The following is a 24,842-nucleotide window of genomic DNA, read 5'->3' as shown; positions in this document are numbered from 1 at the left end:
GAGTAATACAGTCCCAACAGTGGACTTTGCTACCAGCCGGTCACAAATCAATTTGGTGTAGGAGTCTGGATTCGCCAGCTTCCACACAGCGATTGCAACAGGGTTCTCTGCCAGAAGGGCAGTTCTCAATCTGGTGTCCTTGCACCACATGTCGGGGGACAGCTCAGCACATTGCTCCATGAAGGTTGCTTTATGCATCCTAAAGTTCTGTACCCACTGGTCGTCATCCCACACCTGCATGACAATGCAATCCCACCAATGAGTGCTTGTTTTCCTAGCCCAAAAGCGACGCTCTACCATATGCAGCTGTCCTATGAATGCACAAAGCACTGATAAGTTGCTGCCATCAATATTACACTCGGGTGCCTGTGATTCATCCTCTAACTTTGCAAGTAACTCTGTGAATAACTGTGCTGCCATGCATAATGTCGTCACAACAGCTAACAGCGCATAGGAGAGAAGTGTGGGATCCATCCTCTCTCACTGCAGATGCTGGTGTGCACTACAAAAGAATGACAGTTGGAAAAACATTGCAAAAGAAAGCCGGAGACCTTTGGAGAGGTGGGACACAAAGCGGTGCATGACAGTACATTTTGCACATCCCAGGATGCGCCATGCTCTGTTTCTGCATTCCCACAACGCCTAGCGATGGATGGTGTCACCAGGCACTGTGGGATACATACCTACTGTCCATTGCTCTCACTGTCAACAAAGGTGCCCCAAATGTGGACACTATCTGTCGACAGAGGGAGCAAATGTAGACTTGCTTTGGCAACTTTGCTTTTGTCGCTTTTTCCTTGGGAACATTAGTTTCATCGAAAAAACTTGCCAGTGTAAACAAGCCACAAGAGGAAAAGGCATTCAGGAGAGCTGGCAATTTCTCAAACAGAGAATATTAAAGGCACAATGTCAAACTATCCCGATGAGACAAAAAGACAGGAAGAATAGCAAGAGACCAATATGGTTTCATCAGGAGCTCTTTAATGATCTGAAAATCAAAAAGGAATCCACAAAAAGGGGAAACACAGACCAATAATTAAGGACGAGTACAAAAGAATAGCACAAGCACGTAGGGCAGTGGTCAGCAACCTACACCCCGTGGGTGGCCCATCAGGATAATCTGATTGCGAGCCGTGAGACATTTTGCTGACATTGACCATCTGCAGGCACGGCCCCCCGCAGCTCCCAGTGGCCGCAGTTCTCTGTTCCCGGCCAATGGGAAGTGGTGGCCAGCATGTCCCTGCAGCTTACTGCTTCCAGCAGCTCCCAGTGGTTGGGAACGGCAAACCGCAGTCACTGGGAGCTCCAGGGGGAGGAGTGGGAAGGGAGGGGGCATACTACAGACAGTCAATGTCAGCAAAATGTTTCACAACCCGCAATCAGATTACCCTGAGGGGCTGCAGGTTTTCCACCACTGATTTAGGGACAAAAATCAGAAACCTTAAGGCACGAAATGAGTTACATCTACCAAGGGATATAAAAAGCACTAAAAAAAGAGGTTCTATAAATACATTAGGAGCAAGAGAAAGATAAAGGCATGTGTAGGTCCACTACTTAGCAGGGAAGGAAAGCTAATAAGAGATCACATCAAGAAGTCTGAGGTGTTTAGTACCTATTTTCCTTCAGTCATCACTAAGACATTAATTGTGATCAGACACTTAACAAAATTAATATTAACAACAATGGGGACAGAACACAAGCCAGAACAGATTAAAGAATATTTAAATAAATTAGATGTATTTAAATTGGCAGGACCTGATTAAATCCATCCTAAGGTACTTACAGAACTGGCTGAAGCAGTTAGCAATTATCTCTGAGAACCTGTGGAGGACATGTAATATCCCAGCTGACTGGAGAAGGGCAAACAGAGTATCTATCTTTTAAAAGGGAAATAAAGAGGAATCAGGGAACTATAGACCAGTCAGCCTAACTTCGATACCTGGAAGATACTGAAACAGATTATTAAATGTTCAATTTTTAAGCAACTAGAGGATAATAAAATTCTTAGTAGTGTCAACATAGATTTGTAAAGAATAAATCATGCCAAACCAACCCAATTTCTTTTTTTTAAAGGGTTACTGGCCTATTGGATGGGGGAAAGCTGCAGAAATGACATATCTTGATTTTACTAAGGCTTTCGACACAGCCCGATAGGACGTTCTCAAACAAACTAGTGAAATCTGGCATAGATGAAATTACTATAGGGTGGGTGCAAAACAGGTTGAAAGATTGTACTCAAAGAGTACAACAGTTTGCTCTCAAACTGGGGAGACATATCTAGTGGGGTACTGCAGGGCTCTGACATGGGTCTGGCACTATTCAATATTTTCATTAATGACTTGAATAATGAACTGGAGAGTATGCTAATGAAATGTGCAGACCGCACCAAGTTCTGAGGGGTGGCAAGCAAATTTGAAGGACAGGATTAGAATTCAAAACAACCTTGACAAACTGTTGAATTGGTCTGAAAAAAACAAGATTAAATTCAATAAAGTACAAAGTACTACATTTAGGAAGGAAAAAAATAAAATGCACAGCTATAAAATTGGGAATAACTGGCGAAGTGATAATACTGCTGAAAAGGATCTGGAGTTCTAGTGTATTGACTATGAACCAACAATGTGATACAGTTGCAATAAAGGCTAATATAATTTTAGGGTGGATTAACATGAGTGTTGTATGGAAGACATGGGAGATAACTGTCCTGCTCTAATCAACACTGGTGAAGCCTCAGTTGGAGTACTGAAGGGGTGGCCAACCTATGGCTCTGGAGCCACATGCAGCTCCTTGTATAGGTACCGACTCCGGGGCTGAAGCTACAGGCGCCAACTTTCCAGTGTGCCAGGTGGTGCTCACTGCTCAACCCCTGGCTCTGCCACAGGCCCTGCCCCCACTCCACCCCTTCCCGTCCCCTCTCCTGAGCCTGCCGTGTCCTCGCTCCCCCCCCCCCCCGAGCCTCCTGCATGCCAGGAAACAGCTGATCGGGAGGTGCGAGGATGCGCTGATCAGTGGTGGGTGGGAGGCGCTGGGAGCGGAGGGCGGGGGCTGCTGATGTATTACTGTGGCTCTTTGGCAATGTACATTGGTAAATTCTAGCTCCTCCTCAGGCTCAGGTTGCCCACCCCTGGAGTACTGTGTTCAGTTCTGGATGCCACTCTTTAAGAAAGATGTGGACAAACTGGAGAGAGTCCAGAGGAGAGTAACAAAAATGATGGAAGGTTTAGAAAACTGGACCTATTAGGAAAGGTTATAAAAAACTGGGCATGTTTAGTCTTAAGAAAAGAAGACCAAGTGAGGACCTGTAGCAGCATTCAAATTTATTAAGGTCTGTCATAAAGAGGACTGTGATCAACTGTTCTCACTGAAGGTAAGACAAGAAGCATTGGGCTTAATCTTCAGGAAGGGAGATCTACGTTAGATATTAAGAAAAACCTTCTAACTATAAGGGTACTTAAGCACAGGTATAGGCTTCCAAGAGAGTTTGTAGAATTCCTGACATTGGAGTTGTTAACAGGTTAGACAGAGTAGGTGGGTCTAAATATACCTAGATGATCCCTGACTGGTGTTTTGGATCTGCCTCAGCTCAGGGAGCTGAACTAGATGACCACTCAAGGTCCCTCAAGCCCTACATTTCTCTGATTTTATAAAATTCATTTAAGAGCCTGATCATACAAATCTTTGGTGGGAGTTCCACACATAGAAATCAATACTAGTTCAGTGCATGCAGGATTGAGCTCCTGGTCATTAAGTCCCTCCTTGTTAACTTTTCCACACTGAGAAAGAATGGTTACTTACCTTACAGTAAATATGGTTCCTCAGGATATTTTTTGCACATGGGTCCCACTCTAGGTGAGCATGTTCCCTACTTGCACCCTGTATGTCCTTGTGGCCCCCATGGGGACCCAAAAGGTGGAATGGGGACAAAAGCCTCTCAGTTCCTTTGCTAATATAGTATCCCAAAGCAAAAGGACTCTGCAGTACCAGAAAGGATGGCAGGTTATGGAATCTATGTGGACAAAACATCTCAAAGAGCCACAGACACTGTATGGTCAGTAACCATCTCTCTTGTTCAAGTATTTGCTGACATAGCTAGCCAGATAGATGTATGGAGTGTATCAGTTATCGCCCTAAGGTGGTAGGTGCCAGGAATACTGGTTAAATAAAGACTGCCCTATTAAATAGGGCACCAGACTCAGCAGCTGCAACCAATGGGTAGTGCTGAATAAAAGTACACACTGAGCTCCAAGTGTCTGCACTGCATATTTCTGATATAAGGATGTTCCACGAACATGCCAAGTAGGTCACTTGCAGCCTAGTAGAATGTGCTCTAATATGAGAGGATGGAGCTAATTTATTTAGTTCATAGGAGATCTCAGTACAAATCTGATACCCATTTGGAGAGTCTCAGTTTTGCAGAAACATTCCTGTGTGAATCAGAATATTTTGCATCTTCCGGAGCAGCTTCAGGCTGTCAGATTTAGAGAAGAGAGGTCTGGGTGTAGGACCAGGGTTGTGAAACAATGTCCAGGAGATCTGGAAGAGTGATGGGCAGATATGTTAATAGGTGCATCAGTTGTGAACACCGAGAACTGATGTACCCATGCACAAAGCAAGACTTTGTCCTGCCTTACTGTTCTGAGAATTAATGGCAGAAAAGCATCCATCAGCCCTCTGTTTCACTGGATTAGGAATGCATCTGAAAGAGAGCCTGGGTTTATGTCTCTTCCGGAGCAAAATGCCTGACACTTCTTGTTCAAACTGGTGGCAAACAGGCCTGTGGAAGGAAAACTCCATTTGAGGATGACTTGATAGAGGACTGAATCTTTGAAAGTCCATTTGTGACTCAGAAAGCACTTCCTGCCAAGTTGGTCTGCTGTTTGTTCTGAACACCTGTTAAGTATAGAGGAATGAGACTGATCGGGTGATGTATGCACAGTCCCCTAGATGAATTGCCTCTTGACAGAGAGGGGATGATCTGGCTGCACCCTATTTATTAATGAAGTGAAATAAAGTGACTTCTTCAGAATGTCATAACTCCAAAGAGCCACTGGATCCAAATGTCCATTACTGAACTTTTTATACCAGTTTTACTTCTACTCCTTTTAATTTTTCTTAATATACTTCTCTCCTGCATTTTTCTAATTAATTTTCTTTTCAGTACAGGTGAAAATTACTAGCTTTACATCACTTAAGACTTATGTCCTCTATTTAACCATAGAACTGTTACAGTATTTCTAGCAATAGTGCAGGTTTCCCTTCCCAATACAGCCCTGCAAATGAATCTCAATCCTGTTATAAAGGTGTCACCTCTGTAACTGAAAGAGTCATTCATTTGCATGTTGCGTTCATTCAGCACAAAGTGTGACGGTTTTCCAGTGACATGGGCACCTGCCTGGTAGGAACTAAACCCCTGCCAAGTCTCATCCTCACCCCCAAATTTATGTTTAAAAATCAATATGATTTATTTTGGTTTACTTCTTAATTTGTTATTACCATTGCTGATGATATAGAAATTCTGGCAATAGGGTTTGTTCGTTAACTTGTGCTCCCTCTGCTAGTCACTTTTCTATAGTAGCAGAACGAAACTACGGTCATGAAGTACCATTATAGGCCACAGGGGAAGAGGGCGAAGTGACCTCCACAATATTACTCCTGCCTGTTACAGTCCCTACAGGGAGTTCTGTATGTTTAAGGATGGGGGAGGATTCACTTTGTTACCGCTGCCCAACAAAGTAGGGAATCTGCACAAAAGATAATATAGCCTACATAAAAGTATAATTTTCTTGCAGGGCCTCTTCACATGGAAATCCCCCTCTCCCTTTCTAGGGAGATTGTAAGGTCAGCTACAGACTGGGATGAGGAACAGATATCTGTGAAGATAGATGAGAGGCAAAGGACCACCAGTGAATCCCATGACATCCACGGAATCTTCATACATCCAGAGGATTTGAGGGTCAAACCTCCTATTTCATGTTTGGGGGAAGGAAGAGTGGGAGGGGGAAGGTGAAAGGGACAAACCTCTTTCCTTCATGAAAGAATTCAGAGGAATCTCTCATAGGTTGTCTTCACTGCAAAATTTTATCATGTCCAAACCTGGTTGTACAGAATCAAGTTAGCTGATACAATACTGACCACAATTTTGAATTTAGCATTGACCAGACAAATCGCTAGCATGATTTGTCCTGGTCTACACTGACTGCTACGTCACAGTCAGCCTCTTGTCAATTATCAGAATTTTCACAACTGCGTTCAGACATGGTAAAATTTTGTGCTATAGAGCACCTCCTAGAGGGGAAGAGCCTGGCAGAGATTTCATTCCCAGTGCCAACACAATTACCCTCCCCCACAGCCCTTTTTACTTTGTTATTGTGGTTTCTTAATTTTTCTAAACTAGATTGGTGGATTTAAAACAAAAATATTGATAATCCACAGGCCATTACCCCAGATTGTGAAAATGTTATGGTAGGTCAAATTTGGTGCACAGACTATTTGAATAGTGTCCCTTTAAAGAAATAGTTACAAAAGGAAAAACAGTATAAATAAGTTTATTTTAGAATAGGAAGGGAATTCAGTTGGAATTTGACTCGGGAAGCACGTATTAGGGAGCAACATGCTTTAGCTAGTAGGTTTTTTATATTTCTAATGTAAACTTAAAAAAATTCCTGCAATTGCATAAGTAGAAACATCTGGTTTTGTGAGACAAGAAGGGCACTTTTGGGCTGAGATCATGGATGGGGGAAAAAGGAAACAGACTGAAAACTACCGGGGCTTTTAAAAATAAAAAAATACATTAAAATTCAAGAAAATCTCCTGAAACTTACTTTTTTGGAGATATGACAAAAAGCAAAAGAACATTGGGAAATTCAAAAACAAAAAAACAAAAAAAAGACCACCACACTAACCCACCACCACTTATTATAATAAAACAGATACAGCACAGGAGGGTTTTTACAGATAAAATTAAAATTGTTACTAACAATTAAAAATCTAATTTTTCTCATGTCTGCACTTTGCTTATTTTTAACATTTCATTCAGCGTGGACAACATTAACTATTAAGAGCTTTTCTGCTTGAAGAAAAAAGGCCAGAGTAGCTAGTGCACACTTGCTACTCAGCATTAATGCACAATGCATTAATACAGAGTAGCTAGTGTGCTTTAAATTCACACTATCTTACTCCACACTAACTTCTGCATATAAATAAGTTCTTAGTTTCTTTAAATAGTTTGCTTCTCTTTTCTAGTGGTCATTCTGAAAAATGCTGTTTGGAGTCACAAAATTAGTGAGAAATATCTACATTTTAAATTATTCTTTTTCAGCTTCATGAAAAAGGTTTCTATTCATATTATGTTTAGTAAACTAGTATATATTACACTACACACAAATTTTGCCTTTGCAACCTAAAATATTTTATTTATATCTTTGTGATATATAATGAGCATGTTAAAATGTAAAATATATTCCAGTAGGAGCTCTTCCTATATCAATTAAATTGTTCAACTATGTTGTGATTATATGAATAATGGAGACAGAAAGGATACCAGTTTTCAGATCTTGCAGTCTTGGTATTCAGAAAAATTCCTGTTTTGATCTGTAAACTAAGCATTGGAATACATAAAATACTTAGGAAAATAGACTAGAATTCATTAATGTGGGGGAAAGAGTGAATAAATCCAGGATTCATAAGGACAGATATGAGTGAGGAAGAGCCCAGAATTTATTTGTATGGGTGTCTGTACGTAGGGGGTGATGGTGTCAGATTTTAATAGTGCATGGAGCCAAGAAAACTTAACTTATAGGTGTATGAAGATGTAATAATCTTCAGTAACAAATGCTGGCATGGAAAATTGATCAATATGCAGGGCATTTTGATTAACAACAAAAACAAAGGAGAACAAACCGGTATGTCAAAGCCCAGTTACACATGAGAGTTTAGGATAAAATTCTGAGCCTTACATGGCACAGTAAGAGGGGGTTACTGGGTTACAGATTGTTGTAATAAACCATAAATCCAGAGTGTCTGTTAAGTCCATAAAAAGAAAAGGAGTACTTGTGGCACCTTAGAGACTAATCAATTTATTTGAGCATAAGCTTTTGTGAGCTACAGCTCACTTCATCGGATGCATAAAAGTGGAAAATGCAGTGAGGATGTTTTTATACACATGGACCATGAAAAAATGGGTGTTTAGCTTATGCTCAAATAAAGTTTGAGCTTATGCTCAAATAAATTGGTTAGTCTCTAAGGTGCCACAAGTACTCCACATTGTAAGGAGAGTGATCACTTTAGATAAGCTATTACCAGCAGGAGAGTGGGGTGGGGGGAAAGAAAACCTTTTGAAGTGATAAACACCCATTTGTTCATGGTCTGTGTGTATAAGAATATCCTCACTGCATTTTCCACTTTTATGCATCCGATGAAGTGAGCTGTAGCTCACAAAAGCTTATGCTCAAATAAATTGGTTAGTCTCTAAGGTGCCACAAGTACTCCTTTTCTTTTTGCGACTACAGACTAACACGTCTGCTACTCTGAAACCTGTTAAGTCCACGATTTTTAGTGTCTACCAGAGTAATGAATTTAAGCTCCCAGGCTCATCTTTTGAAAGTATTGTGCAGGTTTCCTTTGAGGATGAGGACTGATAGCTCCGATATAGAGCAATCTCTTTGTGAAAAGCATTCACCCACTGCTGATAAAGTGTTATCTTTTATCAATTTCCTGTGACAGTTTGTGAGCATAGTGATTGTCTGGTTTCACCCACATAGTTATTGGGGCTTTTAGTACACTGGATGAGGTATACCATATGCATGTGAAGGATCCATGGAGCTTGACAGGTGACCAGTAGTTATCTTTCAAAACCAATAGTTCTAGATTGCCATCTCATTGGCTTCCCTGAGGTAGTCCTTCAATGAAGTATCAAGTACCTTTCCTGGGTAATCCATTCTAGACAGCCGCTTTACAATAGGCTGCCCTCAAGCAAGTTTAGACGTGTTCAACAAGTCATAATTTGACACAGACATATCCCACTTTGTCATACAGCCAGACCTCAATCCCACGGAAAATAATGGAGCTAATACTTTCTTTTAATTCTTTATTAATGAAGTCCTTGTAACATAATTAATGTCAAACTAGATATCAAACTAATGTGATATTTTTCATGAGATTACAAGGTTAGTTGATAAAGGTAATAATGTTAATGTAATAGACGACTGTAAGGCATTTAACTTGGTACTGCACAAGAGGACAATCATTATGAGAGTGATCTGGATCACTTGGTAATCTGGGTGCAAGACAACAATATGCATTTCAATGTAGCCAAATGTAAAGTTATACATCTAGGAACAAAGAATGAAAGCAGTACTTACAGGACGGGGAACTCGATCCTAGGAAGCCATGCCTCTAAAAAAAAGACTTAGATGTCACGCTGGATAGTCAGCTGAACATGCACTTGCAGTGTGATGCTATGGCTAAAGGACTAATGTTATTTCTAGATGTATACATAGGGGAATATCAAGTAGGAGTAAGGAGATTGTATTACCTTTGCATTTGGTACTGGTGCAACTGTTACTGGAATATTATGTCAAGTTCTGGTATCCACAGTTCAAAGAGTATGTTGATAAATTCAACAGAATTCATAAAAGCCGTAAGAATGAATAAAGGATTGGAAAACATGCCTTACAGTGAGAGATTCAAGGAGCTCAATTCTATCTAGATCAAAGAGAAGGATAAGGAACAAATTGATCACAGTCTGTAAGTACCTAGATGCGGAAAATAAATTTGATAATAGAGGGCTCTTTAGTCAAGTAGACAAAGGTATAACAAGATCTGATGGTCAAAAGCTGAAGCTAGACAAATCGAAACTAAAAATAAGGCACTTTTTTTTTTTTTAATAATGAGGGTAATTTATCACTGGAACAACCTACCAACTGTTGTGGTGGATTCTCCATTACAGGAAATGTTAAAAATCAAGATTGAATAAAAATCTGCTCTAGTTCAACCACAGTTATTAGGCATGAAGCAGGAATTAAATTAAAAGAAGTTCTATGGTCTGTGTTATGTAGGATGTCCAATTAGATAATCACAATGCCCCTTCTGGCCTTAAAATCTATGAATTGCCGCAAAAGAGAAATCAAATAAAGGACACAACAACCCAAACAGCAGATTAATTATCAAAGATGTAAAAAAGAAAAACAACCCCTACTATTCCAAGCTAAAAAGTACATTGGTGGCTTTTTTTAAAATAGCTGCTGGAAAGCTGGTAAGTCCTCTTTTTGTTACTACTAAATTACATTAGTAGATGAAACATTCATGACTCAGGTACCATTTTTTCAGATGGTGCAAAGAGGGCACTGGATAAAGATAAAACATCTTAATACTATGTGACGAGGCCAGTTTATAAAGGATGCCAACCTGAAAAATTGCTTTATTGACCCTTGTTATGCTCATGCAGCAAATTATAAGGTTTCTTCTTCCTAAGTGCATTTGTGAAATTCCCACATATAGTAAAGGTAATGAAATTAGTAGAGAGAGCACAACCCCATCCCTCAACAACTTTAGCCTCATCCCCACTTCCCAAAAGCACCTGGTGACAGGCCTCTGAGGAAAGCCAACAATGCTTTTTCAGCTTTTCACCCAAACAGTACATATAAACTCACCATGAGAAACAAGAGGATGTTTACCAGTAGCTACGTTACTTGAGAGCGTTGCCTCTGCATATTCACATTTGTGGGATATTTCGCTACTGGCATCAAGCTGCGGAATTCTTCTAGCAAGCCGTGTCAACTAGGGCTATGTACCCCTTTACCTTGCAAAAGATTCTGAGAGTTTAAAAGGAGGAGGGACACCAACTGCCCTCCAGTTTCTTCCCTAATTTTGGAATTCTTTACCTGACACTCCAAAGAAGTGAGGAAGGTGGGTGGGAAATGTAAATACACAGGGACAACACTCTCAAAGAACAACAGTTACTGGTAAGTAACCTCTCCTTCCTTTGAGTAGCTTCTACATATTCCCACTTGTGGGAGATCAGCAAGCAATACAAACCCCTAGGAAGTTGGGTGCAGGCACTCTAGGTGAATAGGAACTACAATACTGTCAAAGCAAGCATGAGCTGTAGGTGACAAGTCAAGTGTGTATTGAAATGACCAAAATATCACCCTCTCACATCAGACCTCAGTGAAGGGCAATTAAAAAAAATACATACAGCTTCAAGTAACAGCTTTGCAAATTCTACAAGAGAGAGAAGCATGCAATTGAGGCTGCCATCAGCTTACTGAATACCTTCTGATAAATGCAGGTGAATGAAGACCTGGATAAAGAAGAATGTAAAAGAGACTTGGGGAATGTAGAGAAGCAAAGACTCACTGGCATGGCGCCTCCCACTGGTCATCCTGGGAATTAGTTCTTTCAGCACTCAGATTGCCTCCTGCTGGCCAATGTCTCACCTGCCTCAGGCTCCGTGTCCCTCCTGGACCCCAGTGCCCTTTACCCTGGAGTTCTGCCCCAACAGTACCCTCTCATTCTCAGTCTCCCCTTCCAGGGAATCCCCAGCCCTCTATACCCACCTTGCCTCAGTGGCTACTGCCAGTTGTCATCTAGCTCCCTCTCACTGGGGCAAACTGCAGTCTGTAAAGGCCACTCATCATTGGCAAGGGGGTCAGACCAGCTGCCTCTGCTTAACCCCAGGCTGCACCTCTGCAACCCCAGTACTTGCTCTGGCCTTTAGCAAGGCCCACAGCCTGGGGATTTGCCAGGCCAGAGTACCCCCACTCCTCTTGTCTTTCCCCTGTACTACTCTACTCCCAGTACCCTGTGCTCCCAGGCAGTCAGGTCCTTCTCTCTCCACAGCTAGAAAGAAACTGACCCAGCTCCTCCCTGATCCCTTATAACAGGGTCAGGTGTGGCCTGGTGGGGGCTGTGGCCCCAGCTGTAGCTGCCTCCCCAGTCAGCCCAGCCTTCCTCCACCAGAGGAACTGCCCCGCTACAGGGAAATACAGTCATGTTAGCAACAGTTTGAGATAGAAACAGAGATGAATTGAGACTGGAAATGGGGATGAGGGCACTGACTGACCAAATCACATTTCCCATATGGATTACAGTTTATAGAAAACAACCCATGTGGTCTGTATCTCAGTAAGTCCAAGCAGTAGCTATGGGTAGGAGCAATGTCCTCTTCTCAGGTGTACAATACAGGTGATATTCTATCAAGTAGCAGACCAGAGGTCCAACAAATTCTGAGAAACAAGACTCCAATTCCACACCAAGAGAGATACATGCATTAGAAAAAATATCATTTGGGCAACTAAATTAATACATCCATCCCGTGACACTCACAGCACAACCAAGTATACTAATATAAAGAAATCCAGTTTCCTTCGGCACAACCCTGATGGCAAAGCAGTCATCTTAAATAACCCCAGTAGTACACAGAGCAATCCCACCAAAGGCTAGAGTATTGCAAGGTGAGTGAGAACTGTTGACTAAAGCAGGCACTGGTGGAAGCTGAAATCACTATCCATACCATCTGGGGAAAACCCATAACACAATTCTGAAAGGTTTCAGTGCCACTAACACTGCTCTAGGCCCTCATCAGAACCTAGACCTGGAAACATTGAACAGTTCTACCAATTTCATCTGGAAAGACTCCAATAAAAGGAATGCCTAGAGCTTCAGTTAACTATCCCTACAGGCTCTGGCAATAAACTATTGGTAGATATCACCTCTCAGTAGTATTTAAGGGAGACTAGGATAGTAAACCCAGATTTTAGAGGTGCCAACCTACCAGACCCCAAAGGATCAGGGATCTATGGTGCCAGGTTCTCTGAACCAGACTCAATTGATGTAAATAGGTCCAGGGACCTATGTGCCACTTATACTTGACCTAAAGCACCATAATATGTAATTCTGCTGAACCTGTGACAAATCAGGGAATCTTGGTTACACTTATGTAGAGTATAATACTCTTTTGGCAAGTAGCACTTCAGAGACAGTGAATCATGCCAGCCTGGACCCAGTTCTCCTGTGCAAACCTGGGGATTTGAGTGTTCCTGACACTGGGCACCAAACCACTTCATCAAGAGACTTACCCAAGTTACTAGTGCTAGTTCTTGTCACTTGTCACAATTACATTGACTCAGATAGATCTGAGGTTCCTATTGCCAGTTGATTTGGGTACATAGCCACTTCAACTAAGATCAACCTTAGTGCCACTTTTACTGTGCACTGAGTCACTTCAAGTTATGCTGGATCCTTGGCACTAGACCCAGTAGGCATGGTTTTCGTTCCTCAGATTTTTCCTGGTTTAACACTACTTATACTGGTGCTCGCCAGTTTAAGTAAGTGGTACTGAAACCTTAGCACCAGATTTAGATGACCTGGAATTTGTGGTAACATTAATACTATCTATAATGGGCACCGGACCACCTAATCAAGTGGTTCACCAGGATCTATGATGCTGGATCCTAGGCAATCTTGGTCAATGCATTGGATCAATGGTGCCAAGATGCCAGGATCGAATTCAGTCATACCAATGGGAACCAGAGACCTCATCACCTTGTCAACAATGCCAGAATATCAGAACTGAAATAGGTGAACCTGGGGGAATCTGAGGCCCTTGGCATCAGGTTCTCAGAAATAAAAACAGGGAGATGGATGCCACTTAAGCCAGATACAGAGCTACCTTGGCTAGTGGATGTTCCAAGTCGATACTGGACTTACACACTGCCAGACTCAGGGTAGTCTATACTGCTCTGAGAGGTGTGACTGCAGCATTTGTTTACATACCCAAGCTAGCTTTGATTTAGTTCAGTAATTCTCAACCCTTTTTTTGCTAGGCCCCCCTTTGAAAATATTTCAGGCTGTGACGACCCTCCCCCACCCAAATACCATACCATGCCACCCTTACTTTTGCGCTGCTGCTGGTGGCAGCGCTGCCTTCAGAGCTTGATGCCTGGCCAGCAACTGCTGCTTTCTGGCCACCCAGTTCATAATCATGGACATTTATTCATATTTCAAAAATCCACCTGGATGGAGATCGGAGAATCAAAAAAGAGGTCATGTCTGGGAAAACCTGGATGTATGGTAATCTTAGTTAACTATTTAAGCACTGTAATGAAATGCAAAGGAAACAGTTGTTGCGACTCAGTCTCCCCTCTGCTGATAGAAAAGGAGTACTTGTGGCACCTTAGAGACTAACCAATTTATTTGAGCATAAGCTTTCGTGAGCTACAGCTCACTTCATCGGATGCATACTGTGGAAATTGCAGAAGACTCTGCTGACAGTTTCTCCTGGATTTTGGAGAAAGTTAGAGTACAAATGGATGGATAATAACTGAAGTATTGCAGGATATTGATGTGTTTATCAGAGCCTGTTGGCGTCTGTAAAATAGAAAAGCTAACAGCATGTTTGTTATATATCTTTGCAATTTGAATTGATGTCTGGTTTCCCAGAGCCTTTGAAGGAGTGCCTTTTTATAAATCTAAATTAATGCACATTACACTCATAAACCAGATTACAATAATGTTGTACTTCTCAACAATGTAAGTTTTGAACAGCAACTCAGGCCACAAAGTAATGGCAATTACTCCTCACACCAATCTCCTCATTCTTGATACTAGTATCTTCACTAAGTGCTGCAGCTGTGCCATTGCAGCGCTATAAGGCCTGATCTACGCTACAGGGTAGGTCAACATAAACTGTCTTGCTTCAACCTAGCTGTGGAAGTGTCTTTATTTAAATTTGGCTCCACTGAAGTGTCCCTCTATGCTGCTCAGGGAGGTGGTGTTACTAAATTGGCTATGTAATTAGGTCGACGCAGTGTCAGTGCAGACACTGCGTTGCTTATGTCAACTATTACTGGTTTTCAGTAACCGTCCCACAATGCCCCACATTGACAATACAATCAATACAAGTGCTCCTGGTGAGGATGCGCACCGTTAACACAAGGAACCAAGTGTGCACACACACAAGCGATTTAATAACTGTGGTGGCTGCATGCCAACATAAGTTTGGTTGACGTAATTTTGTACTGTAGACACGCCCTAAGTGTAGACACGCCATCAGCCGTTTCTCCCTTCCCTGCCGATTCCTACAGTTTCCACCCCGCACCAGACCCAGCTCTTGTTCCCTCTACATTTAAGTCAGACTGCAATCTTCCTCCACACTGCCTGGAAAGTCAGCATTGAGGCACAGAGAACACTGGAGATATAGGGCAGGTCTACACTTAAAAAGCTGCAGTGGTGCAACTATACTACTGTAGTGCTTTAGTGAAGATGCTACTATGCCAACTGGAGAGCTTCTTCTGTTAGCATAGTTAATGCACCTCCACAAGAGGCAGTAGCTATATCAGTGGGAGAAGCACTCCCATGAACATAGTGTTGTTCACACTGGGGGTTAGATCAGCATAACCACGTCACTCAGGTGTGTGGATTTTTCACACCCCTGAGCGACACAGTTATACCAATGTAAGTTCGCATGGTCATAGTCTCCCTATTCTCAGTTCTGGTGGTCCAGAACAACAGTTGAAGGAAAATCCTGCTCAGCCCCTTCAGCCCTGGGATGGAGCATGCTCAGAACAGATGGACTCTTAGAGAATTTAGCTCCTAAACTCTAACAAATCTCTAGTGACCATTTGCCATTTGAAACCTTTTTCAATGGTTTATAACTTGGCCAACTGTGGGCAAAAAGCATTTCCCAGACACAAACACCCACTGCCAAATTTCAAGTCCCTGAACCAAAGAGTTCTCAGAGAAATGGCTAGAAGAATTTCTTTTAACATGGGCAAAATAATGTGTTTCCATTACTGTGTTCTCAGAAACTGCTGAACCATTTTTGCTGAAAGTCTCCCAAAAAATTAAAATAAAATAATCAGCCCGAGGCAGACACCCAGCATGGAAAATTTCAGCATGAACAGTTAAAGTCTGGCAAAGTTATAAACCACTGAAAACAGGGTCTTGAAATTGTTGGGTGACAATAATAGGCAACACTACCAGCTATGCCTATAACATATATGCCAATCTCTATTTTTCTGGTTTACTCCACAGCAAAGACAAAATTCTAACACTGAAAAATAAGCTGCTCCATGAATAACTGCTGTGCAGTGGTCCATTCTGGATAAGCATCTGCACTAGTCATTTCTGGATAAGTACAGTAAGAACAGTCTAAGACAAGCAAGCTTTGCTGGCTGGATTTCATAAGACTGTTCCACCAGCTGAGTTTTGAAATAAACATTTCCTATAATTTCTTATAAGCATACACCTCACTTAAAATGCAAACAAAAAAGAGATTGTATGCTGCTCTTCTAAAGTAGGACACACAAAAGAGAACAGTCCAGATTGAAAAAGCTGGGTGATATTGCAACTAAAGTTTCAAGATTCTGCCTACTGAAAAGGGCTCACTGTCCCCAAAAGCCAGCCAGTCTACTCCCATATTTACCACAATCAATCATTCAGGTTTGCAAGTTCTACAAAACTGGTTAGCCATGTAAGAATGTTTAAAAAGTTGTATGATTTTGCTAGAGTTGTACAATTTTTTAGGCATTTATGTACTTTATTTCAAAAAGAAAAGTATATCTTGTTTTATTCTCAATTAACAACTGAAACTAAACTTCTAGAAATCTGCAGTCTGCAGAGACTGTTGCTATTTTGTGAAGCAGAGGAATTCAGTACATTAAAGAGGAGTCTGACACTCTGTGCTCTCTCATGGAGACTATTTTTGTTATTTTTTCCTTAATATAAAATAAACAGTAATACTGAAGTGTTATGGATGTTGTGTGCATGGAAAACAGAAAGGTATATATGTATTATCATTCATATTTTATAGATGGGGAAAACAAAAGAGATTAAGTAACTTGTCCAAAATCACAGAGCAGTCAGTAACAAAATCAGAACCCAAATATTTTAACTCACAATCCTATGACTCAGTTCACTAGACTTCAGCTAGACGCAAAATTGAGTCGCCAGAATGTTTTAAAGGGTTGTGAGACAAGTCCTGTCCTAAGGGGTTGGCTGGGCTCGCCTCCCTGCTCCAGGAACTACAACCTCTAGGGTCCCAGAACCACTCAGGTTTAGCCCAGCCGACATGATGAGGGGAGTCTGGTAAGCCAAATTAGAGTGAGCCAGGTCACAACTCCACTCACCCAAATTTGGTCCAGTTGTGCGGGCGGGGCCAAACCTGAGCAGTGCTACAACCCCAGAGGTTGTAATGCCTGGAGTGGAGAGCCAAGCCAAGCCAGCCCCACAGCACAGGAGCCGCCACTGTAGGGTGAGTGCCGGACAGGACAGGATCTGACCAAAACTACCCAAGGCCTTCACCCCAAGACTATTTACTGGGTTGTGACAGGCCATAAACATTTACAAACGGGCCCTGAGCCCAAAAAGGTTGAGAACCACTGGATTACACATATGACAAACTCAGTTGTAAGGGTGAAAATTTTTGCTCCTTTCCCATTAGGGGAAACTGTGAATAAAAGTAAACCACCAGGCAAATTCTTATGAGACAAAACAGTGCTTTCCCTATTACCTTAGCCCTGATTTGTTTTAAAATAAATGCAACTTCAGATAGAAACTGATAAAGATAAACACTGAACACTCTACCCTTTCCACTTTGCACAGTATAAAAATCACATTTTTCACTTGCCTAAATCTTTTCTTGTTATCTGAAGAGTAGATTGAACTAAGAATTTATTTTATAATGAGACGTTCACAAGTGCCTTCTCCATTGATACAGATTATTAGACTGCACCCAAACATTCTGAAAACAATTTGTAGCTGTTTTCTACGGTTTTGATGGAATTAAAGTTTCTGCATGCTTTACTTAAATATTTTGGTGATCATCCTCATTTTCCTACAGCCCCTCATTAGAAATTGGTATTTGAAAATATTAGATTTCCACACAACACTTAGTGCTTCCTTTAGGAGGCTAGATTTTTATGTACTTCTCATTCATCATGAACTATCTCCGAAAACTCTCTCTGAAAACAATGTGATATATGCCATCATGTGTCAGCAATGCCCCTCTGCCATGTACCTTGGTCAAACTGGATAGTCTCTAAGTAAAAGAATAAATGGACACAAATCAGATGTCAAGAATTATAACATTCAAAAACCAGTTGGAGAACACTTCAATCTCTTTGGTCACTCTATTACAGACCTAAAAGTTGCAATTCTTCAACAAAAAAACTTCAGAAACAGACTCCAACGAGAGACTGCTGAACTGGAATTAATTTGCAAACTGGATACAATTAACTTAGGCTTGAATAGAGACTGGGAGTGGATAGGTCATTACAAAAAGTAAAACTATTTTTCCTTTTTTATTCCCCTTCCCACCCCCTACCCCCCCGTTCCTCAGACGTTCTTGTCAACTGCTGGAAATGGCCCACTTTGATTATCACTACAAAAGGTTCCCCCCCACCCTGCTCTCCTGCTGGTAATAGCTCACCTTAAGTGATCACTCTTGTTACAGTGTGTATGGTAACACACATTGTTTCATGTTCTCTATGTATATAAATCTCCCCACTGTATTTTCCACTGAATGCATCTGATGAAGTGAGCGGTAGCTCATGAAAGCTTATACTCAAATAAATTTGTTAGTCTCTAAGGTGCCACAAGTACTCCTTTTCTTTCTGAAAACAATGTACAGCAGCAGTCAAAAAAGCTAACAGAATGTTAGGAACCATCAGGAAAGGGATAGATAACAAGACAGAAAACATAATGTCACTGTATAAATCTACAGTATGCCACACCTCAAATACTAGTTCTGGTTGCCCCATCTCTAACAAGATATATTAGAATAGGAAAAGGTACACAAATAAGGGCAACAAAATGGTCAGGGGCATGGAATAGCCTCTATATGAGGCGAACTTAAAAAGCCTGGAACTTTTCAGCTAGAAAAGAGATGACTAATGGGGGGATATGATAGATGTCTATAAAATCATGAATGGTGTGGAGAAAGTGAATAAGGAAGTGTAAAGGGTAAATTACACAACACAAGAACCAGTGGTTCCAAATTAAATTAATAGGCAGCAGGTTTAAAACAAACAAAAGGAAGTACTTCTTCACACAATGCACAATCAACCTGTAGAACTCATTGCCAGGGGATATTGTGAAGGCCAAAAGTATAACTGGCTTCAGAAAAAGAATTAGATAAGGTCACAGAGGATAGATCCATCAATGGCTATTAGCCAAGATGGTCAGGGATGCAACCACTTGCTCTGGGTGTCCTAGAAGCTGGAACTGCACAACAGGGAATGGATCACTTGATTACTGCCCTGTTCTGTTCTTTCCCTCTGACGCATGTGGCACTGGCCACGTGTGGAAGACAGGATACTGAAAGACATGCACACAGTATGGCCGTTCTTATGCACCCCTTTTCCAAAAAGAGTGCCTCCAATTTTAGTTGGGGATTTCAGACATTTCTGGGATTTGATTTAAATTCCTGTCTCAAGAGTTGAGAGCTATCTGTTTTTCCAGTTTGGCAGCACAGATTCCCAAGACATACAGTAAGCATTGTCTCTGTACAATATTATCATATTTATAAACTAAACCACATAAAGCCTCAAGTCCAGCATCTCCAAGAACAAATGAGTCTAATCTGAAATTCAAGAATATCCATAACAACTGGAATACTTCAACAGCTGCAGTCCAATAGTACAAAAATTACAAGGCACACATAGATAAACAATGGAAAGCATGTAAACATTTATTTAGCTGTACTTGCAGGTAAGAAGTTGGTTCTGTGACATCCTACTTCTTAAGGGTTTTAAATATTCTTGAGAAGCTCATTATTAAAATAACTTGATTATTTTAACATCCAGTCAAAATCTATAATTTTAATCAGGGTTCTCAAATAACCTGAAATGGTTTCAACTCCCAGTTTAATAAATTAGGAGTCGCTGTTTGTTAGTTTGTTTGTTTTACTGGAATATTACAAACAAACCAGGATCTCTCTTTTGGGGTTAGAAACATTTTTAATCTTGCAAAAAAATACTGTAAAAGGAGAGGTATCTATCACTCTCACATGCCTCCAATTTACTACTATCTCAGATAATGTACTCTTTTATTACTATGAATAGGACCCTACCAAATTCACGGCCCTGAAAAATATGTCACGGACTGTGAAATCTGGTCTCCCCTGTGAAATCTGGTCTTTTGTGTGCTTTTACCCTATACTATACAGATTTCATGGTGGAAACCAGCATTTCTTAAATTGGGGGTCCTGACAAAAAAGGGAGTTGCAAGATTATTTTAGAGGTTCTCAGTATTGCCACCATTACTTCTGCGCTGCCTTCAGAGCTGGGCAGCAAGAGAGCAGTGGCTGTTCGCCAGGCACCCAGCTCTGAAGGCAGCACACTGCCAGCAGCAGTGCAGAAGTAAGAGTGGCAATACCATACTATGCCATCCTTACTTCTGTGCTGCTGCTGGTGGCAGCTCTGGCTTCAGAGCTGAGCTCCTGGCCAGCAGCCACTGCTCTCCAGCTGCCCAGCTCTGAAGGCAGCGGTGCTGCCGCCAGCAGCGGTGCAAAAGTAAGGGTAGCAGTACCGCAACTCTCTCCACAATAACCTTGCGACCCCCCACATCTGCTTTTTGGATCAAGACCCCTATAATTACAACACTGTGAAATGTCAGATTTAAATAGCTGACATCATGAAATTTACTATTTTTAAATTCCTATGATCATGAAATTGACAAAAATGGACTGTGAATTTGGTAGGGGCATGAAGCATTTTGATTGACACCTGAAAGACTGAATTGGGAACCTGAGGTGTTAGCATATGTTATTCTACACTAAAGAACAAAAATGAATTCCATGTCCTTTTGAAATTCCTGCACAGTTATATCTTGTCTGTCAAAATGGGGCAAAAAGGAAAAGTAAATATGGTGAGGTTGTATGGAACTATTCTGTTTGGTAGTGGCACATCTGATTTATGTTCATTTTTAGGGTACAGTGTCTGACCTACCCCTGCCTTCTCCCTCCTCCCTTTCTAGGTATATTAATCATAGGATCCAAGCTTCCCATCTTCTTGCGTACAAGTACTCTCAGTGCCTGACTTTCCCACATCCCATTTAAACTCTTACAAGGTCCAAATATCCATCATATTCATCGCACTCAAATGCAAAGTACTCCCTTTAGGAAGGAACAATCAGTTGCACACATACAAAGTGGGAAATGGCTGCCTAGGAAGGAGTACTGAGGAAAGGGACCTGGGGGTCATAGTGGACCACAAGCTAAACATGAATCAACAGTGTAATGCTGGAGTACTCTGTCCAGTTCTGGGTGCCACGTTTCAGGAAGGATGGGGACAAATTGGAGAGAGTCCAGAGAAGAGTGACAAAAATGATTAAAGGTCTAGAAAACATGACTTATGAGGGAATATTGAAAAAATTGTGTTTGTTTAGTCTGGAAAAGAGAAGATGGAGAGGGGACGTGATAACAGTTTTCAAGTATGTAAAAGGTTGTTACAAGGAGGAGGAAGAAAAATTGTTTTTCTTAACCTCTGAAGATAGGACAAGAAGCAATGGGCTTAAATTGCAGCAAGGGAAGTTTAGGTTGGACATTAGGAAAAACTTCCTAACTGTCAGGGTGGTTAAGCACTGGAATAAATTGCCTAGGGAGGTTGTGGAGATTTTTAAGAGCAGGTTAGACAAACACCTGTCAGAAATGGTCTAGATAATACTTAGTCCAGCCACGAGTGCAGGGAACTGGACTAGATGACCTATTGAGGTCCCTTGCAGTTCTATGATTCTATACTCCGCACATTATTGCGAGGTCTGAAGGTCATTGCTCTCCTCACCTGCAGTTACCTATAGCATCTGAATATCATTGTTTCCATCCCTAGGTACTCTCAGGCCTGAGTGCCAGCATTCATCACATCTCACTGCCATCTCCCTCCCCATTTGTCACAGGGTACCAGCTCTGAGTGTATCCCTCCAAGTTCTCACACAAAGCTGTTGTATGACTCCACTCCACTACTCACAGGGTTTTGGTGTCCTGTGGAAGGCTGGGAATGAAACGTGTCTCCTTGCAGGTGATTTTGTAGTGGTCCCAGTCTAAGCACTCACACTCTGATGAAGGGCACATCTCTGTGCCCGTGCTCCACAGCACCGTCTGCAGCAACAGCAGGACCTGGAAAGCTACCAGCAGCCACAGCATCTTCCACAACCTGCTGCTGGCGCTATTTCATCCACCCCTGCCTCACTCTTCTCGAGGGGAGGGGGAACAAGGCAACCAAGGATACAGATGGCACAGGATTCTTCTGTCATTCAAAGTGTGGGGCAGTAGGAAACTGCACCTTGCCAAAAACCCACCTCCTCCTCCCTAAAGGGAAGCAGAAGTAGTATCATTAAACAGAAATCCTGAGTACCCTGCCTCCCGGGTGCTGCTGCGCCTCCTCATGATACCCTGCTCCCTCTCCCCAGGCACACCACCCCCTCCCCACAACTCTCTCCAGGTATCCCACTCCACTGCCCCTGCCCCCACTCTCTCCAGGCACCCCACTCCCCCAATTTTCTCCAGTCACTCATCCCCCAGGTACACCCCCTTTCCCCCCCCCAAGTCTTCCCGGGCACTCCTCTCCACCCCCGCCATGCCCCCCCCCCACTCCCCGGGGACTCGGCTCCCAGCCCCACAACTCTCCCCAGGTACACTATCCCCTCCAACAGACTCGTTCTTCCAGACGCCACCCCCCAGCACAGCCCGTTTACCATCCTCACCCCCAGACAAGCTTTGCCAGGCACTGCCCCGCCACAGCCCCTTCACCCACGGCCAACCCCCTCCTCCTCAGCCGCTCCCCAGCCCCTCAGAGGGCTGCCCTGCCCTGCCCTGCCCCGCTCCTCCCCGAGCTCCCCTCACCGGGACAAACTCTGCGGCTCCCGCTGCTGGGCGCCGAGCTCCCCTCACGCCGCGTTTAGAGCCGCGACGGCGGCTCCTGGGGCCGTTCCCTCAGCCGGGCGCATCACTTCAGCGCGGGCGGTGGCGGCAGCTGCTTCTCAACTCCGAGTCTCAGCTGGGACGCGGACCAGAGCTGCGACCCTCCGCGTCACCGCTTCCAGCCGCTGTCCGCGTCGGCCACCTAGCGGCAACCGCAGGCGCTGCCTCGAGCCGAGCCGAGCCGGCCCAGCCGCGGAGCGCCAGGGCCGCCTGCCGAGAGCGGCAGGGAGGGGACTGGCCTGGGGGCAAGAGGCGAAAGTGTGTGCGCGCGTGGGAGTGTGAGCGCGCACGGGGTTGTGGTGAGGGTTGTGCGAGGGAGAGGGTACCCCCGGTTTGTGTGAGAGGGTGGGTGGTTTGTTTCGTATATGGGTTGTGAGCGTATTAGCTATCATGCTGTGAGAAAGGGGACCGCGTGTCTGTAGCCAGGTCCAGCGCTCAGAAGAGGCTTTCTGATAGAAAAGGTGTTAACACAAACAGTGTTAAACCCAATAACAGGGGCACCTTCAACTTATATGTCTCTGTAAAATGGGTGTGGAATTATTTACCAGATACTCCCATCACCAGCTAACCCATTTTTAAACATAAACATGACACTGCCCTCTAATAATATTTTTGTTAGTTAACACAATTTGTAAGAGAATATGTTTTCACAGGGTAGAGGTGGCAGGTGAGAGAGTACCCAAGCAGCAAGAGCTTGGGACATGCCCTTATGATCCTTTATTATGCTGACCTACCTAATGTAAACGTGCAAAGCTAAGGCAGAATTTTGCCAAGTACAGAAACTAAGGGACACACAGGACAGTCAAAACTCAGACTAGCACACCTATTAAACCAGTGTGATAGGAGAGAGTAGGAAGTGTTCCGATTTCAATCTAATGACCAAAATATGAGGCCATACAAGAAAGATAAGCAAAGAAAAGAAACAGGGTCTAGCACCAGGGAAAAGGAGACAGAGCTCACCCATCATGTACTTCTTGTACATGGTAGGTTGCAGGCTGCTACTAGCAAAGCCGGGCTGAGCTGGCTGTAGCCCTTCTTTCCCAATACAGCAGATGTCTTCGCTAGCTAGAACATCCTTTAATGCACACAACCATGAAGGGCTATTGTGAATTTAAGCTATGTTATATATGGCTGAACAGTATAAAAGTTAACCATTCATTTACAGCATCACTCCATGTAGCAACCCAATATTGCCTCAGGAATAGATGCTAATGAAAAAATGGAGAGATGTAGGAGATCTCTTCTAGGTACCACTTCACCCTGGCCAGATCACATATGAGGGCTGTGACTCTTTTATTCTCTGGTACTATTTGTACAGCTCAGTGGATGAACCTAATTTTATAGTATTTATCTCTCTCACACACATGGGAGGTCCTGGGGGTAGGGGGTACAAATGAATAAGACGTGCAGTCTTGTTATTTATTTTAAACAGTAAACACATTAAAGTTATTTGGACAGCTTATTCAGACAAGCTCTACCTCATGTACTCCTATGTGTGTTATGTAGATGTCCATTAAATTTTCTTGCTGTGTGGGTTATTTCATTTGTGATTTTTTAGAGTATGTGTATTTAGAGTATGTGAATTTTATTTTCTTACACCGCATCTACTTTGTGTCCGTGCTTTCAAGCAGATGAGGTTCGTAGTTCCCACCCACCTACCCAGAGAGGGAACAAATGAACAAGGTAAATCATAATACCTCAGTGACGGGTTGGATCACAGAAACTCCCTTGGGAAATGCCACCTGATGTGCTGAAACTACCCCTCAGCCTGTTTCCCTTGGCAGCTTGGGACTTCAGAACCCTGCCTGGTTTGAGCCAGACACACTAGCCTGTTTCAAACCCAGACCCATGTCTGAACCACGTCCCCCACAAGCTGAAGGCTTAACTGAAAACAGCTTAAGAAGTGTTCCTGTCTCTAACACTCAGA

General features: G+C 42.7%; 1 protein-coding gene across 3 annotated transcripts in view; it reads right to left on the bottom strand.

Annotated features, from left to right (window-relative positions):
* The window catches only part of TSHR (thyroid stimulating hormone receptor), a gene marked incomplete at its 5' end in the record, with an annotated part of 216,702 nt that extends 194,564 nt beyond the window's left edge, over nt 1-22,138 (bottom strand). For all 3 annotated transcript variants that reach the window (XM_084629976.1, XM_084629977.1, XM_084629978.1), the window contains one exon: nt 21,963-22,138. In XM_084629976.1, coding sequence (XP_084486102.1) covers nt 21,963-22,138 — 176 coding nt within the window. The remainder of the gene's footprint in view (nt 1-21,962) is intronic.
* Nucleotides 22,139-24,842: the final 2,704 nt, after the last annotated feature.

The sequence above is a fragment of the Lepidochelys olivacea genome, assembly GCF_965140295.1.
Source record: "Lepidochelys olivacea isolate rLepOli2 genome assembly, chromosome: 6".
NCBI lineage: Eukaryota > Metazoa > Chordata > Testudines > Cheloniidae > Lepidochelys > Lepidochelys olivacea.
This window is presented reverse-complemented; position numbering and strand designations above follow the sequence as displayed.